This window comes from Scatophagus argus, chromosome 11 (assembly GCF_020382885.2).
Source record: "Scatophagus argus isolate fScaArg1 chromosome 11, fScaArg1.pri, whole genome shotgun sequence".
In the NCBI taxonomy this organism is placed as follows: domain Eukaryota; kingdom Metazoa; phylum Chordata; class Actinopteri; family Scatophagidae; genus Scatophagus; species Scatophagus argus.
Window position 1 is genome coordinate 10,881,679 of NC_058503.1, and position 18,197 is coordinate 10,899,875.

General features: G+C 40.2%; 1 protein-coding gene across 1 annotated transcript; it reads left to right on the forward strand.

The window, feature by feature from the left end:
- Positions 1-484: 484 nt before the first annotated feature.
- Positions 485-14,838, forward strand: LOC124067547 (protocadherin-17-like). Its single transcript, XM_046404982.1, has 4 exons — positions 485-4,150; positions 5,301-5,359; positions 5,506-5,675; positions 13,549-14,838. Exons 1-4 carry the CDS (start codon positions 1,682-1,684, stop codon positions 14,124-14,126), a joined length of 3,276 nt encoding a protein of 1,091 aa, XP_046260938.1. The 5' UTR covers positions 485-1,681; the 3' UTR covers positions 14,127-14,838.
- Positions 14,839-18,197: the final 3,359 nt, after the last annotated feature.

Consider the following 18,197-nt stretch of genomic DNA (forward strand, 5'->3'; position numbering starts at 1 on the left):
GTCCATCTTTTCAATATGAGATATGAGATTGATGTGGATAGGCTATTGGAGGCAAGTGTGATAGCTGCAGAAGGCAGGTTATACCAACAGCTGTGATATTTGAGCTGTGAAATAAGCCTTGTTTTTTTCAGAAGCATAAGTAATTCTGTTATGTCCTTTGCAGAGATTATCCTGAAAACACCCACGGTCTGTCTTTCATTTTATCTTCTGGCTCATAATGATAAGATACAATACAGGAGACAGGTATTGTTTTCAATTATTGATAGAAATCTGTAGTTCTGAATATCCAAAGGGCTCCGCTGATACTGAGAACATACCACTCTGAGGGAAATAAACCCTGATAATATTTTTTCTTTTAATTTGTCATCTTAAATTTTACATTTTTCCACACCGTGATGCCCATCTGATTCACTTCTCCTTTACACTGACCACTTCTACTACATCCCAGTCTACCACGTTTCATCGATCTATTCATAATCCGTGGTTCACATCCACATGTATTAGGAACAACATCCAACAGCACGTTTTCCCTCTGATGCTGCTGCTCTGTGCGCGCACATCAGTAAATGAATCACGTAGCACTAGAACAGCCCTTCTTCATGCGATCTTGCCAGACCTATTGGAGAAACCCCCCAAGGCAAGATCTGTCACTGTTCACTCATTTGCTGGAAGACGATCAGAAACTATGTTAAATGCACCAAGAAAGACACTGGAGTCTGTCATAAAGGCGTCGAGAGGATTCCGGTCAGATCTCACTGCGAAGGGAGCAGGTTTCAACAGTTGACGCGGAGAGAACTGAGCGCAGGAAAAGCGATTAATTTTGATTATCTGAAATCTTCCAGCACCCAATTTTTTTTTTTTCCACGTTTTTCTGGCAACGTTCACAGGGGCAGTGCAGATGAGCATTGTCCGAATGAAGGATGATAGAGCACTGGGTCCAATTGGACTGGATTATGGGATTACTGGACTGATTATAGGACAATCATCGGGCAAAAGTCGCAGCCGTGCCATAGATGCTCTTGAATGACGGGCACACAAAAGGTTGGACGGGATTAACAGCTCTATATCCTGCTTTTATTCTACTTTGTGGCATGGGCAGGCTGTATATGCTACACGAGCAGAACCCATATGCAACAGTGTGCCGCACAGGAAAAAAGTAAATGCATCGTGAATGGTAACATCGGACAATGCTGCATTTTGAACGGGCATGTCAGTATTTGCTGTAGCCTAGGTGTAGATGTCGCATGAGGGCAATGCGCTTTTGTAAGCTACGGTCTAACCTTCACCACGGAGATTCAAACGCTTTAACCTTGGATGCAGTAGGGAATATTAATACTTTATAGTCATCGATTATTCATTAAGTCTCCCTGTGAGGAAAAACAAAGCATTTCTCGTACACTATGTTGAATTTGATGTTTAATTCATGCATTAGGTGTCGTCGGGCGGTCATCTTTGTTTACAGAAAGAGTTCATCGTAGCCGAACGGCATGTGAAAGAGGATAAAATACCGATTAAAAGGCAATAACGATTCACAGATCGATTTAATACACAATTAGTGCGGCATCGGCGTCAGCCACACGCCTGGTTTAGGTTTAGTCCTCTAGGTTTGCCGTAATCAACAGGTTGAAAGTCAACGAGGATTTTTTTTCTGTCTGCCACTACCGCATATCCAGTTGAAGGGATGCGTCTCTCTGTACCCATTTTCTTTCTACTGTGGGTTAAAGCCCTGACATTGAAAAATCTCAATTATTCTGTCCCGGAGGAACAAGGACCTGGCACTGTTATAGGTAATATAGCAAAAGATGCCGGTTATGGGACCACGGAGAGAGGAAAAAAATCTAACTTCAGAGTACTGGAGAATTCTGCACCACATCTGGTGGATGTTGACCCCGAGAGTGGACTAATCTTCACCAAACAAAGGATTGACAGGGAAACGTTATGCAGGCGCAACCCAAAGTGCCAGCTCTCTATGGAGGTGTTTGCCAATGACAAGGAAATATGTATGATCAAGATTGATATACAGGACATAAATGACAACTCACCCAGTTTCCCATCAGATCATGTTAATATTGATATTTCAGAAAACGCAGCTGCTGGGACACGCTTCCCTCTGACTATTGCACATGACTCAGATTCTGGGGAAAATGGCATAAAGACATACCAGGTCACAAGAGATGATTACAATACATTTTCTTTGGATTTAAAAGTGAGGGGCGATGGGACGATATATCCAGAGCTGGTGGTTCAGAGACCTCTGGATAGGGAGGATCAGAGCCATCACACCCTTCTGCTCACAGCAATTGACGGTGGGGAGTATCCAAGATCAGGCTCCATGCAAATCAACGTGAGGGTGACTGATTCGAATGACAATAGCCCAGTTTTTGAAAAATCCTCCTATGTGATTGAAATTCCAGAGAATTCATCTCCTGGAAAAGTACTCATAGATTTAAATGCCACCGACCAAGATGAGGGGAGCAACGGACAGGTGGTTTATTCCTTTACTGGATATGCATCTGAGAGAATCCAAGATCTGTTCTCCATTGACCCCAATACTGGCGTCATCAAGGTCCAAGGAGAAATTGACTTTGAAGAGAATCCAATCATAGAGTTTGACGTGCAGGCTAAGGATCTTGGGCCCAACCCGATACCGGGCCACTGTAAAATTACTGTCAAAGTTCTTGACAAAAATGACAACTCTCCAGTAATAAATTTTGTTTCTGTTCGTCAGGGAGCCATCAGTGAGGCAGCACCCCCAGAATCTGTCATAGCACTTGTGAGAGTGACAGATAAAGATTCTGGCCGAAATGGTCAACTTCAGTGCAGGGTGCTGGGAAATGTACCCTTCAGACTGCAGGAAAACAATGATAATTTTTACACGTTGCTCACAGACAGACCTTTGGACAGGGAAATGAAAGATGAATACAATGTGACAATAGTGGCGAGAGACAATGGGATCCCCTCTTTGAACTACACCAAGTCGTTTACTGTGAAAATCTTGGATGAGAATGACAACGCGCCACGCTTTACAAAGACAGTGTATGTGCTACAGGTGCCTGAGAACAACATCCCAGGGGAGTATTTGGGCTCCGTTCTGGCCCACGACCCAGATGTCGGTCGCAATGGAACAGTGTCGTACTCCATTCTGCCGTCACATATAGGAGATGTTTCAGTGTACACATATGTGTCTGTTAATCCCACCAATGGAGCCATATATGCCTCACGGTCATTCAACTATGAGCAAACAAAATCCTTTGAGTTCAAGGTTCAAGCTAAAGATGGAGGATCCCCTCACATGGAAAGCACTTCTACGGTCAGGGTCAATGTCCTTGACGTCAACGACAATCTCCCAGTTATTATATTACCCGTTCTGCTGAATGATACAGCAGAAATCCCAGTGCCTAGAAATGTAGGTATCGGTTACATTGTGGCTACAGTGAAAGCGGTGGACCATGACCATGGAGAAAGTGGCCATTTGACCTATGAGATCACAGAAGGAAATGACGATCACCTGTTTGAGATGGATCCGGTGGGAGGAGAGGTCAGAACTGCCCATGCTCTTTGGGAAGAAGTTTCCCCTGTGGTTGAGCTGGTGGTGAAGGTAACTGACCATGGCAAGCCCCCCTTATCTGCCTCGGCTAAGCTGATCATTAAGGCGAACACAGAAACGGCAGCAGGAGGGGGTTCCAGCGAGAGTGGGGAACAGCAGCACTGGGATGTATCCCTGCCCCTCATAGTTACCCTCTGCATTATCTCTGTCATGCTCTTAGCAGTCATGACCGCCATCGCTGTCAAGTCCAAGCATCAAGATAAGGAGACTGGGAATTATAACTGCCGCATGACTGAGTACTCCAATCCTCCAGTGGGGAAAGGCAAAAAGAAAAGGATCAACAAGAGTGACATCATGCTGGTGCAGAGTGAGATGGAGGAGAGAGATTCTGCAAGTCGGATGAATGTGGTGAGCAGTCCATCTCTCATCACTTCGCCAATATGTTTTGACTACCAGAGTCCTCTGCCACTCACACTGCCCAGGTCAGAGGTCATGTACCTGAAAACCACCCCAAACAGCCTGACAGTCCCCAGGGCAGGGTGCCACTCCAGCTTTGCCGGGCTTAGCACAGACACTCCAGCGAATAGGATGTCAGTGATACAGGTAAGGTGGATGCCGCACTGTATTCTTTATCTGCCCTTTATTCTGGCTTATCTACACACGCTGCTTTGCTATACAAATCTGACAAAAGAAAAGTAATCGACTGAAAAAGAGAAATTGTCACTGTGAGCAGACATCATTATTATCACCTTTTCTTTCCCTGTTATGACACTGTGAAATATTCTCTGCATGATATGGAAACTTAGTGTTGCCAAATATAATGTATTTATGTGTTGTAAATGGCTTTTCACTAAAAGGAGCCCTTCCTAAGTGCATTTGAGGAGTCATAATCATTTTAGAAAGTGCTCAATTGTAAGTCTTCTCTTGCAAAATGGTACAGGTGGTCTGCATAATCAGAAAGTCCTCTCAGTTAGACATGCAAACAGCGTGAGTCTTGAACAAGGCTGTTGTGACCCTGCCAGATCCACTGCTATAGAGTGAAAACAAAACCCTGCCTGAAATGTGGGATTGGACAGGTGTTTGAGCAGCTTGTCCGATCATATTACTGAACCAATGTGCACCAGACAGCAAGATGCACACAGCATAACCTTACAATCGCATTTTTCGCTCCCCACAAATATGAGCCAGATCCACCCATCCGCATCCAAAGTTGGCACAATAAGGCCATTAATAGGGTCCAGCCTTGCCTTGTAGAGATGGTAGGCTTGTGTACACGAGCCAGCTAACATGCTAATTTGACAGCATGGGCTTGTCGTGATGTTTAGCACAGCAGAATTATCTGTTGTAAACGATGTAAATATCTAGGGCAGTCTCACAGACAGTCTCATTTGGAGATGATAACACAGATGACAAGGCCTGGCACTGTCACCAGTCACTAGTGAATGTGGGTGTGATCAACACAAACACATTATTCTCAAGATAGGGGAAAAGGATGCTGATGACAGTGGCTAATGCTTTACTCCTTTGCCTTGCCAAGGAGTCACATATGGTCACAAAGTGGATTTGTTCTTATCATGCCGTCAAAACTGGCAGGTGCTCTGTGGCTTTTGTTGACATCTTTCAGGTGCTGTAGTAAAGATATAAAGATATCTGAAAAACAGATGAGACTTTTTTTTTCCTGTCTGAATTGTTGAGAATTGCATCAAACTTTTAACATGGCCAATGCCAAACATTATTTTCCTTTCATTTCTAGACGGAGAATTTCCCCTCAGAACCCAATTATGCTGGCAGCAGGCAGCCATTTGTTCAAAGGTAAGAAATATATCCAAAAGCTTCCTGGCCAGTGCATTTAACTTCTTCATCCTTGTACCAAGACAGCTGACTATGGCTATCAAATAGGAGTGCTCATGCAGAGGTAATGTCAAGTTATTTTTTTCCCTCCTTCCATTCTGCTGCAGCTCAACATTTAAGGATGCAGAACGAGCAAGCCTCCGAGACAGTGGCCATGGTGATAGTGACCAGGCTGATAGTGACCAGGATACTAATAAAGGCTCACACTGCGACACGTCTGCTAGGGAGGCCCTCAAGATGAAAGCAACAGCAGTTAATGGCCAGCCTTTTGAACAGGGTGAGTGGATGCACTCTCTTCCTGACATCTTGAAGATGCCTAACTGACTCTTATACCAAACATTGTTTATACTTTATGCACTGAGAACATGCGCGCAGCTCGCTGGTGTTTTGAGCAGAGGTCCACTGACCTCTGGGTGCAACCAGGGATAACAAATATTTAACATAGAAGAGGAAAATCCCCACTGTTATTAGATGCAGATAGGGTTACTTTGTGGCGCTTTACATTGCAGACAGCCCAAGTTATGTTTCAAAGATGACACGAAGGCTCCAGACTCTAAGGTAGATGGCAGTTTTAAAGGATAAAAGAGTCCATTGGTGGAAGGTAAAATGTTCAAACATCTTCTGTCTGATTTTGCCATCAAACAAACTCATATGCATGGCAAAGTGTGTCTGTGTCTCTTCTGATCACATCATTATTTGAACACAAATTCACTGCATGCATGTCTCGAATAACACGATGGACGAGAAAACATGACAGAGACTTGCAGTGCTAAATGACAGGTATGTCTGGTGCAACATGACAGAGTCTTTCCGCTTTTTACCTGGAAAGATTTTCTCAGTTATTATCGGGTTTGCAGTGGTTACACTGTTTTGAGTGCAGCTTTGCTGCACAACTGAAAATAGAAATCATAAATTTTATTTCACAAATCTCCCCACTGCCAGGAGTATAATCATAGGTGATTGTCAATCTGTTGCAACTCGCCTGACCTGACAGGGACTGAAATATTTTTATCTGTTGTGGATATAAACTGAAAATATGAAAGCTACTCTCACTGGTAAGATAAAAGATAATGAGGAACTTGAGTGAAGTGGTGATGTTTCTCATTTCCTTGTGAGCCTTGGAAGAGAATGGCTCTGGTCATCAAGTCCCTATGCAGTACTTTCCACACCATTTACATTGCTATGAACTGTTTGTTTGTGGCATGCTCAGGAGGGCAGAGATGGAAACGCTCTTGTGGCTGCCAGAAGGATGTGTGAATCTCTCTCTCTCTATCTGTCTCACTTTTTGTGTCCATGTGTGAGTGTGTTTGTGTGTGAGTGTGTGCTGTGAGGAATTATGGCAGACCAAACTTGACTCCGTGGGAGGTGTAAATTCAATCACAATTTTTTCGCAGCACATTCCTGAATCTGATTCAGCCCCAGTTCTAAGGCCAATCAAATGGACACATTTTGAAAGAGATGTTTTGTACATGCGAGACTGAATATTTACATGTGCAGCTCTGATGCTTGCTTGACAGGAATGTCAGTCAATTTATAGACCTGCATATGTATGATAAGAGCAATGCAAAGAAGTGGGGGCAATGATTTTAATAGTTTTTTTTTTTGCTAATGCCTCTACTCTTTGCATATAAAAAATATAGCTAATGGTTAGAATACATGTTTTTCTCTCTTTCTGGGTTGGTCAGTTAAACATTAAATGGTGTCACTGTCTGCTGGCTGCTAGATGGAAGATCTGCATTATGCACTATGCATTAGACCTGATCACACAAAAACATCACGCTCCAGCCCACACACTCTTTCTGTCTCTCACATATATACAGGTACATTATTGAACAACAAAGCCACTGTTGTGCAGATTTTGACAAGATAGAGCTATTATCCAAAATGGAGACACCACAGAATTTTAGTTCCAAATGCACCAACACAAAAGCTTGTGGGTTAAGTAGTATTGCTTTTATGTCTTTACCTTTACCATCCCTCTAGTCTCCTGGCTGCTTTGATACAGGTAATATATGCACCTGTGCAGCTTCGACTATCATGCACTCTGAATATTTATTCACTCTCACAGACACCAGATGCACAGTGGGTATGCTGCTAGGCTTTCTCTGATTCTATTTATAATGGGCAGCCAGTTTCTTTGTTTTTGAGAACGTGTTATTGTTCCATTCACAGTTAGCCATAAGATCACATCTACTTTGTCACTTTGTCATGATTGTATTATGTGAATATGTAAATGCAGTGGACTATATAAGACCATTGTGTCACTCTAATTTTTAGAGCTATTATTCGACAAATTTTTATTCAGTAATGGAATGGAAAATGGAAATGGAAAGCCAATGACAGACACAATAGATGAAAGCACCCTCACTTACTCATCTGCTTCCCCCTGCATTTTTTGAAATAATGTAAGTTATAAAGGTGCTCACAGCACTGTGATACATTTATTATTTTTAATGTTTTTCCAAATTGTTGCATGCAGTTAATGGTTGTGTTATAGAAAAACTACAGCGAGTGATCATAAAGGTGTGATCATGGCAGGAAAAAGAAAATAAATCCTTATCTCTTGTAAGCATGAAGGATTTACTGGTAAATGTAAACATGTAGACATGTTCCTGAAATTGCTTCTGGTAATATAGCAAGACAAATGACAAAAATACCTTTTCTGTTTTTGCTCAACCTTCCAAGCACATACATCCCTTTGCATCAGCATCATCTCCTAGCTCCTCTGCGGTGGTGAAAGGTACCATGGAAATGAATTCAGCATCTTTCTGCTTATGCTTATTGTTCTGGCCTCGCGTGTCTGAGCCTAAAAAATACTTTTCTCTATGGCGCCAGAAGAAAGACGGAGAAACACAAATGCATGGGGCACAGAACTGTAATCTGGGGTGTAGATGCTTCAAAGCGTAGCACTTGTAATATGCAGGATCTGTGTTGCGGTTTTGCCAAATCAAAGCCATCATTTAGTTCTCCCTTTTGATGTTAAATGCATTTTGAACTCAAATGCGTATTTTCTCTTGATCTTAGTCCTGACAAAGATAGCACCAGAACGGTTTATGCTTTGAATGTAACAAAGCACGTGCACGTAATATGTAACATGACAGGTGGGAAAAAATACAGTATACAGTTTAGAAATTAAATTTGTTTAAGAAAGAGTCAAAGCAACCTGGGTAAACTTTGTTTAAATTCATAATTGTTTATATAGTTATATGTAAATGGACATATTTCTGGTCTGTGGTGCCACAAACTGATGAACATTGATGTCAGTAGCTTATCAGTTAAAAAAAACATACTTAACTACAGAAAACACTCTATGCTCAACTATTATGCTTCTCTAATTGGTTTGCTGGCACCTGACCTGTTGACATAAAAAATCACAATTCTGTTCATTACTGAAATCTAATTTTGTTTTAAATCTTTTAACCAACTATTTATACCACGTATGAGATATTCCGATGTTTATTTCATTTCAGTCTTGTTTATTTAAACAGATAAGAGCCTCACTGAGATTAAAATTTCTTTTTCAAGAGAGACCTGCCCAAGAGGACAGCAATCTGCAAATGTAAAAGCAATGAGTGCTATTTTCCTGATTCTTGGAATTGACTTAAATTCACCAATAAATTCACTAAATTCAGAGCAGCTTACCGAAAGCATTTTTTATTGGACATTTTGCTTTAAATGAATAAACACACTTCAAATAATATTTCATATTATTTATCCAAATACTGATAAAGGCTCCAATCCTACAAATTTTAGTCCAGATTAGCAGTCATTGTGCTGCTGGTCAAAACTGAGAGATTTCAAATCTGAGAGAGAATCCACATTTCTTTCCATGTGAAAGAAGGCATCATAGCTAGAGGGTTCCAGGTTCGAATCCCAGTCTGGGCTCTTTTGTGTGGAGTTTGCATGTTCTCCCTGTGCCTGCGTGGGTTTTCTCCGGGTGCTCTGGCTTTCTCCCACAATCCCAAAAGACATGCACATTAGGTTAATTGGCTACTCTACATTGCCCCTTGGTGTGCAGGGCTGACACACAAAGACAGACAACCACACGTCTGTCTTTGTGTGTCAGCCCTGCGATTGACTGGCTTCCAGTCCAGGATGTACCCCGCCTCTCGCCCGCAGTTGGCTGGGATAGGCTCAAGTCCCCCCACGGCCCTGACGAGTAAGCGGTATAGAAAATGAATGAATGAATGAAAGAAGGCAGGTAGTGTGCACATCAAACCTCAGCTGCAGAGCAAAAATGCTGCATACAAAGGAAAAGAAGGAAAAATGTGCATATATATATTTAACATTTCAATCTGCAGCATCATTCTCAGGAAGAAAAGTAAGACTGCTACATTTTCAAATAGATAAAAAAAATGACACCCATTGTCCTGCACTACCCACCTAAAACAGATATCTTAAAGAAATTACTGTAGCCCACATAAGGATGTATGGGGCACGTATGTGGATAATGCAGAAAAGCCTTTTTCCTTTGACTTTCTTAATGCAGCATCCTTTATGAAGTGTCTAGAACATTTGTGGTGTTAACAGCCTAATTAAATTTGTTAAATCTCCATCCAGTCATGGAATAATTAACAGTTTCATTTTGTCCTATGGCTGAAAGTGTGCATGTGGGTGTGTGTTTGTGTGGGTGTTCATGGACTTGAGCAGCAATAGGACCCGTTGATGGTGGTGGCCTGTACTTTCCAAATGAGCTTGCAGTGTGGCACATGGTGCTGATTTTTACATCTCTTGGGGGCTGTGGCGCAGAGAGTGTATCTTTTCTTTAAGTCTGAAAGAAAGTATCTTTTCTTTAAGCCCCCCGCCACACACACACACAAACACACATACCTCCCCTTGGGTTTGTGCATATCCCCCCAGAAAACTAGCCGAGGCTGGTGAAGACGGCACTGTTGGCTTTGAACAAGAGGTTCCCCATCACACACACACACACCCTTCCTAGGAAGAGCCCCATCATGTGGAGCTTCCCCTTGTTTCAGGCTGATATTCTCATCTTCATCAGGGCCAGGTTTGAAAGTGAGATCAAGTGCCTCATTCGCAGTTAGTCTCCTGCTACTCATTGTCTTTGATATCACATAATGGCATGTGGACAAGATGGAGAAGCCTTATTTATAGACCAAAGCTACGAGCGCTGATCAGTGTAGCATCAAGCCATGTTGTGATGGGATGAAATATTGTGGTTATTTCCATAAATAAAACAGGAGGAGATGGATTCATGAGAGAAACGGAATGTATGTTAACATGTGATGTTATATATGCGAGAAATTTTTTATATTTTCATTTTTAATATTTTACTAAGAGCGTTGGGCTCCTGTGGAGAGACACCCGCATAGAGGGGGAGATTTTTCACATGTGGTGTGTGCTGTTTCCTTCTGGGTATTTGTCTTTGTGTGTTTTACCCATAGATATGGAACACTAGGTGTGACCTTATGTTGTAAATCATGTGACAACCATCCACCAACTTACCTGGCTACTGTTTACAACAGTCCCTTGTGGGCAGTAACTATGTTGTGTAGCCTCTAATTGCTCTACAAAAAAGACCAAAGAAACCAGGGAGGCTGGCATCACTTTCCACATCTCAGTATGGAGTTTCTATGGATTTCTATTTCTATTTTTGCATATGGGTCAGCTAAAACTACAAAAAGCTCCTCAACTGACTTAGCTGTTAGGCAAGATGAACATTAAAGTTATTGCTGATTTTCAGCTCCATATAACCAGCAGACATTGTTTTCATCAAGGCGGTAATTATAATATATATCGGGGGTTGGGGGTGAGTGACACATCCCTCCCAATATTCAAATGTGCACAAAATCTCCTCCCAGTATATTGATATAAAAATAATTAAAACAAATTGCTACGACAGACAACCACACAGTTCTGATCAGGTTCACTAAGTTAGTCGCAGAAAGGAGATTTATTCTTCAACCACTCCTCTCCCATCCGAACAAACCTGCTGGTTGACAGGGGAGAGAGACAGATAGAGAGAGACAGATAGAGATAGCGAGAAATCTTGATAAATAATTGATAAATATATTAATATAATACAGTAGGTTTGTTTTTCTCATGTTTCTGATTGTAATTGCCTGCCAAGACAGGCCATAAGACTGAATTAATTTAGGATTCCTACATAAAAGATAATGCTTCATGTGGTATATTAGCCATTCAGAATACTAAAGACAGTTCTTTTATATTAAGTTCAGGCAAAATTGAATAAGAAAAACCATTGTCTGTAATATAAATGCACATTTATGAGATTATCTTCATTATTGAAAGTATGATTTGTTCTCTTGGAGCTATAATACTCAAATTTATGGTAGAATCTTTGGATTTTTTACTTTTCTAGACAGGCACAGTTGTCTTACACTCATTAGTTTGAATATCTAGCATATCTAGCATAAAAGGAGGTTCTCACAACCTCATAGCATCACAGCAAAGAAAACACATTTATGAGAGTAAAGTCAGAAGAAGAAGATTAAATTTAAACTTTTGCAAATTAAATTGCTGTTTCATTTTCATGTACAGTATAACAAAGGAAGGAAAACTGTCATGTGTTGCCAATTTACAAATACAAGCCTGACATTTTACTTCGTGCCTCTACATGCAAAACACCTCGATGTATCATTGTCAAATTAATTTTTATAGTGTAATGTAATGGTTACAGAAAAAAATGAAACCCTCCACATCCTAACACCATGGAAATTGGCTTCTTCTACGTGTCACTCATTCTGTGCTTATTTCATGTCTACGAGGGTTAGATGCAGGTGTGAAATGTAAAAGACTAAGTTATGGCACAAAGATGGAGCCTTACCCACTGACACTGATACATAGTCACTTGCACATGTCGTACAGTCTTGTGGCATTTGGCTTTGTGTTCAGTGTCAACTAATGCGGCTGAAGCTACTACAGTCATGAAATAATCAGGGAAACACTTCAATCAAGAATAAAAGGTGGCGTGTTTTCGACACATCAAGTGACATAAATACCCCCCTTCAATTTCAAATTCTACCTCTAGTAGTGTTAATCTAGTAGCACTGAGGTAACACTTACACTATATTTAAAGCTAATTGTTTTTCATTTTTGCCAGCTCTCACCAACTTTTATTTTTTAAGGTTTCACACTTTCGAAAGAAATGTTTCGTGCTGCAAGAAGAAACCATTGACTACTGAGTACAGTTAGGTCCTCTTTTGGCAAGGACAAAATATACTTCATATGTAAGTATTAATAAGAAGTGCAAAGAAAAATGGGCAGGGAATTCAAAAGAGCTACTTAGAATGCATGAGAATCCTTCAAAGTAATTAGACAAATCACTAAAGGTCAAACTAATGAGTGTTTGTGCCACAAACTTGAATATTTCCAAAATTCAATTTCACCTTGGGTTTTAATTTTAAGACATTCAGACAGATTTTCACCATTTTTTGAATATCATAAATGAACACCTACAGAGTCACATCTGTTAATCTTTTTTGAAAAAAATGCAAAAATCACAATAATGACCCCCAACATTTCCCTTACAGTAATATAACCAACTATAGCATTTCTCACCATCTTTCTGATCAAAAAGTGGTGAACATCACTCATGCTCATGCAAATTGCTCATGCAAATTTCACTCTTGTTTTTCTGTTAATTCAACTCAAACTGCTGAAATGTAAATGAGAAACACATCACTTCCTCTGCACCAGATGATTTTTTCCAGGAAACTCCTACATAAATTGTTGAGAATAGCAGAGGGAAATGGGTTCATGAATAGGTTGACTCACTCAGTTGCTACGATAACCAACAAAACAACAACAAATAAGTAAAATTAACTTACTTTTTCTTTTATTTATATGACATTATTGTAAGGTTGCCTTGTGAGTGATTTCTAGACTAGAAAAGACTGTACTTTAGCAAGTCAAAACACTGTTGCTAAATATGAAGTCACAGCTGTCGCAACAGGCTGCTGGTTTTTATTTTATTCTGAAAAAATCTAGTGATGCATACCAAATAACCTATATCAAGAAAGATACTATATTTCGGGTTTTAAGAATAGTAATGGAATTTGTGTTTTATTATTGTTGCTCATTCTTCACAACATCAGCTACATTTTCTTCCAGGTTGTTTACTCTCACCCCAGCAGGGTCCAATAACAACTGTTTAACTGTTTTTACAGAGCAAGACAAATCAGTCCACTGCACCGATGAATGTCGTGCACTGGGACATTCTGACAGATGCTGGATGCCAAAGTTACGGGTAGGAAGCCAAGCCGACAGCGCCGATAATCGCACCAACCTTTTCATCCCGGTGGGAATGGATGCCATGGTAGAGACAGAGATTTATGGCACCATCAGCTGCAGCAGCAGAAAAACCCTCAGCACATTCGGAAAGGAACAGCGGGACAGTACAATCCTCGTGGCCAATGTCAAACCTTACTTAAAATCGCAGCGTGCACTAAGCCCACCGCTGCAGGAGAGTCCATCTGCGTCCAGCAGTCCCACTAAGAGTAGTATGCCCCTGGACTTGGCCAACCCAGAGTCCACAGAGGAGAGGGAGGGTGGCTCAGACATCAGTGCCTATGGACCTCCAGATGGCCAGTGTTCCCCACTGCACACTGAATTGGAGGAGCCCTCCTACCTGACCTGTGAGCTCAGGCCTAAGTCCCTGTCAAGCAGTCTCATTCACAGCTCTGTCATCAGTCAGGAGTGTGGGGGGTCAGATTGTGCTCTCGACCCACTGGACTCCAATAACTGACAGGTCAAATGATCCCGCTCGCTGTCACCTGCCAGGGGTGTGATGATGATATCACAGATTAATGACCAAGAGGTGATTTACTTTGACTCACTAAGGTGTCCAGACACGCATTGTATAACCAAAAACCATCTGCTTTGTGTGTTTGTTTTTTTGTTTGTTTGTTTTTGTTTGGGTTTTTGTTTTTTTTGTGACTTGTTGTGTTTAAGTGAAATATGTGTCCTTGACTGCTGTGAAGGTTTGGGTTAGGGGTGGGGGGGTGATCAGTGCTTACCTGACTTCAAGTGTTTTCACAGTGTACTGTACCTGTCAATTTAGATGTCTGTATTTTACACATTACAAGCTCCAATTTTGTGAGGCTGTTGAACAAATTGCTACTGTTAAGCTATTGAGTCCTGTCTGCTTTTGTACGGTGAAGCTTTCTGTCTCCATTTAGTGTATAAGGAACATCTCTTCGAATATCACAGGCAACCGAAATACATATCAGTGATGTTAAATACAAAAGTGAAGTGTCTTATGAACTGTTAATGGTGGTGCAACAGGGAACGTCCCTTTTCATAAAACCATCTAAGGTTCCTATAAAAACTGTTTTTTAAGAATGTATTTGTAATTTTATCGTTGTCCTCTGCAGTTTATGTGAAAATAAGCTGAGCTTACACGTGAATGTGGGCTACTGTACTTGTTGTGTATTTTATTAAATTTGTATACACTGTGTGCATGGAAGGCAATTATTTTTGACTGGTGACAACTTCTGAAGCTGTCATGTTTTCATGTGAGAGAAGTGCATTCATGTCTACAAGGTGCTTAATGCGTGTTAATAACAAAAAGCTGCAGCGACTCTGCAAACGTACCGGCTGTAGCTACTTACTGTGTACCAGCACATGTTATCTGCAGTAGTCTAGATCCTAGTTAGGGGGACTTCAAAAGAAAATCACACTCAACATTTTATGCAGCTATTTAAAAACTCAAATAAAAACAGGCACTGTGTATTAGTGCACCCAACAGAAAGTGATTTGACTTCCTCTGCTCAATGCTTATATTAGAAGTATATGCATCATAAAGATAGAAACCTCGCTCGTGCTTTTGTACTTTTCCTCTCAGATTCAAAGTCACCAGACCTGCTTTCAGTTAATGCCTACACGTGGTTTTAGGTTTAGTTAAGAGTGTGTCTGACAAATTACGAGACATGAATCTAACAAAAATGAAAGCGTTAACATTCGGTTGCAGCTGTCAGTTACAAGCAAAGACTTTTTGTGAAGAATTCTTTGATTAGTTAAAATGAATTTTTAATGATCCCTCTGGGGGAAAGTGGGTCATTGCAGTAGCAATGAACTGAACAAATTGCGCAGCAAAGGTTATCACAAGTAGATGTATGTATTGAAAAAGAGAATTACACAACAAATAAAAATACACCATCTTCACAAATAAAGATTTCAAGGTTAGTAGACATTTTACAGGCACTGTTTGTATGCACTTTTCACTGTTTACTGTTAAGCCACATGGACAAAGGGCAGAGCTGTGGTGCAATTATATTAGAATAGCATAAACCACTGCAATCTGTGCATTTGCTTACTTCTTTCCAAACATAAATACGGCTGCTTCTTAGTCATTCAAGCAGGAGACAGGGACATAAATGCTGCTGGGACCTGAGCAATAGTATTTAAAAAGCTCAGAGCATCAATCAGAGCATCCACTACATCTGCTCGACATATTCTATATAGAACGACTAAATATAAACATGGATGTATGTTTACTGAGACAGATCGCTAAACTTTGGAATCCTGGAAATGTAGAAATGTTTTGTGTTGTTCATCTGTAAAACAATGAAATGAAAGCCTCCTGGTTTTTTTTTGTTTTGTTTTGTTTTGTTTTTTCCTTTTTTTTTTTTTTTGTTTTTTTTTTTGTTTAGTTTAGTTTAGTTTACTTCCACCATCCTTAGACACTGACTTTTGTACCCTGGCTTGGTGAGCGGTTTGAGAATGCCTTGTTTTTCATGAGCTCGGGATAACAGAATCCTGTCATCTACTGAGAGCTGACTATAAGTACGACTCAGTTTCTCCTCAGGGAAAACACATTAATTTGGATTTTGATTTGCATTTGTTTTGGTGCTGGTATTGACACAATTCCAGACCTAGATGTCTCATCTCAGCAGGCAGCTCTGATGAGCTCATCTGCATAAGTTGAAATACTCTTTGAACGGGAGATTGCGTGGGTCACAGCAACTCATCCCATTGAAATACAGACAGAAACATCACATCATTTTATCTGTATCAGTCCCGGGGTTTCAGAACACGGGGGATGAAGACAGGTGAGCAGAATGTCAAGTAGCGAGGGGTTGAACCGTTTGCTGCGACACTTACTCCTCCAGTTTCTTAACGTTATATCATTGTTTTACATCACAAGGATGTAAGCAGGTTAAACTTCCACTTCTGACATAATTATGCAAAATTTGCTTTGAAGCAAACCATTTTTTAATTAACACTGCACTACTGTACAGCTGCTTGACAAAAAAGTGCTATGTTGTTGAGGGGAGCTGAATGCAGATTAAGGACTAGCATGCAGTGCTGGATGAATATGGCTTGTCTCTCAGAATGATTACAGTCACAGTGAAAGGGAATTACAGACAATGAAACTGATCTGTGTAATACCTCCATTCTTCTACATTTTACATACACAATTGATCTATTCAGATGAAAATAGAATGAGCAGTGTACCATTCAGTTGTGAAAAATTGACATGCTCACCCTGAGTACTTAAGCTTTTAATTCAATAATTCAATAACACAGCTGATTAAGGGCTTGTCTTCCACCTCCACCAAATGCTATGGGAGATGGTTCCACTTGGCTGAGAACTATTGGTGGGGAAACAACAGTGAACGCGTCACATAAACAATATTGCGAGTGTAGTTTTCATTTTAACTGGGAGATGTCAGTGAACACAGCATGCATGCCTTAAGGGTAAAAATATTAAAATGCTGCTTCTAGGTTTATTTGCATATTTGTTTTAAACATAGAAAACAAACTAGCACATAAACAGCTAAAACTCAAGCCAATTAGTTAATGTAAATGTGATGTCCCTGAATTTAATGTTAAAGAGGTGTTACTTTAAGAATCACTTTGTATAATACACACAATTAAAATTCAGCAATGCATAAGCACAGGCAAGTCACCAAAAGTCTCAAACCAAGACAAAAATGTCTTGATATGATATGAAAAAAAGAGAATACACTAATAATGTGCATGAATAGCAGTTTGTTGTCATTTCATTAGTTCAAATCTGGATTAAAACTTGAATGTCTGACCTTTTTCCCAGCAGTTAGATGAAAAGATTGAGCATCGAATAGATTATCTTAGCACAAAGACTGAAAAACATCGGCCGGCTCTGTCCAAAGGAAGCAAATCTACCACCTCAAATCTGACACATCAAAAACTCACTCAGTTATTGTATATCTGTGATTATATATCATTTGTTTAATCTGTACAAAAATCAAAATGTAAAAAAGGCAGGTTGAAGTTTAACCAGAAGTTATGTGTAGCTAGAGCTAGGCTAGCTGTTTCTTATCTTAGCTAAGATGGCTGTAGCTTCATATTTAGTATAGGGATATGAGAGCATTTTTGTTTTTTGTTTTATCAATATTCTCAACTTGCTCCCAGCAAGAAAGCAGATAAATATATTTGCATAAAATGTTAAACTTTTTTTAATATCTGGGAACAATGAAATATTAAACCCTGTTTCCCATTTTGAGACTTTTTGGAGACTTCATGCGTGACTGCAATTCTTCCCTGACAGCCACAGTAGTGTTAGTTAGCAGATTTCATAAACCAAATTATAACCTCATAAGAGAATACTATACATATTTTAACCATGCAAGATCTTACATGACCGTACTGAGGATACCATAAAAATTAGAGAGAAATATTGTGCAATGTCAACATCAGTGATATTTTGATTGAGTGATGTTCTTTTGTTGTACATCAATGTAACAATGTAACCTTGTTCTTTGTTGGAAGCCTGGAAAAACAGCCATTTTATTCAGAAAGAAATAAAGCTGTGATAATGACTAAGCTAAAAGTA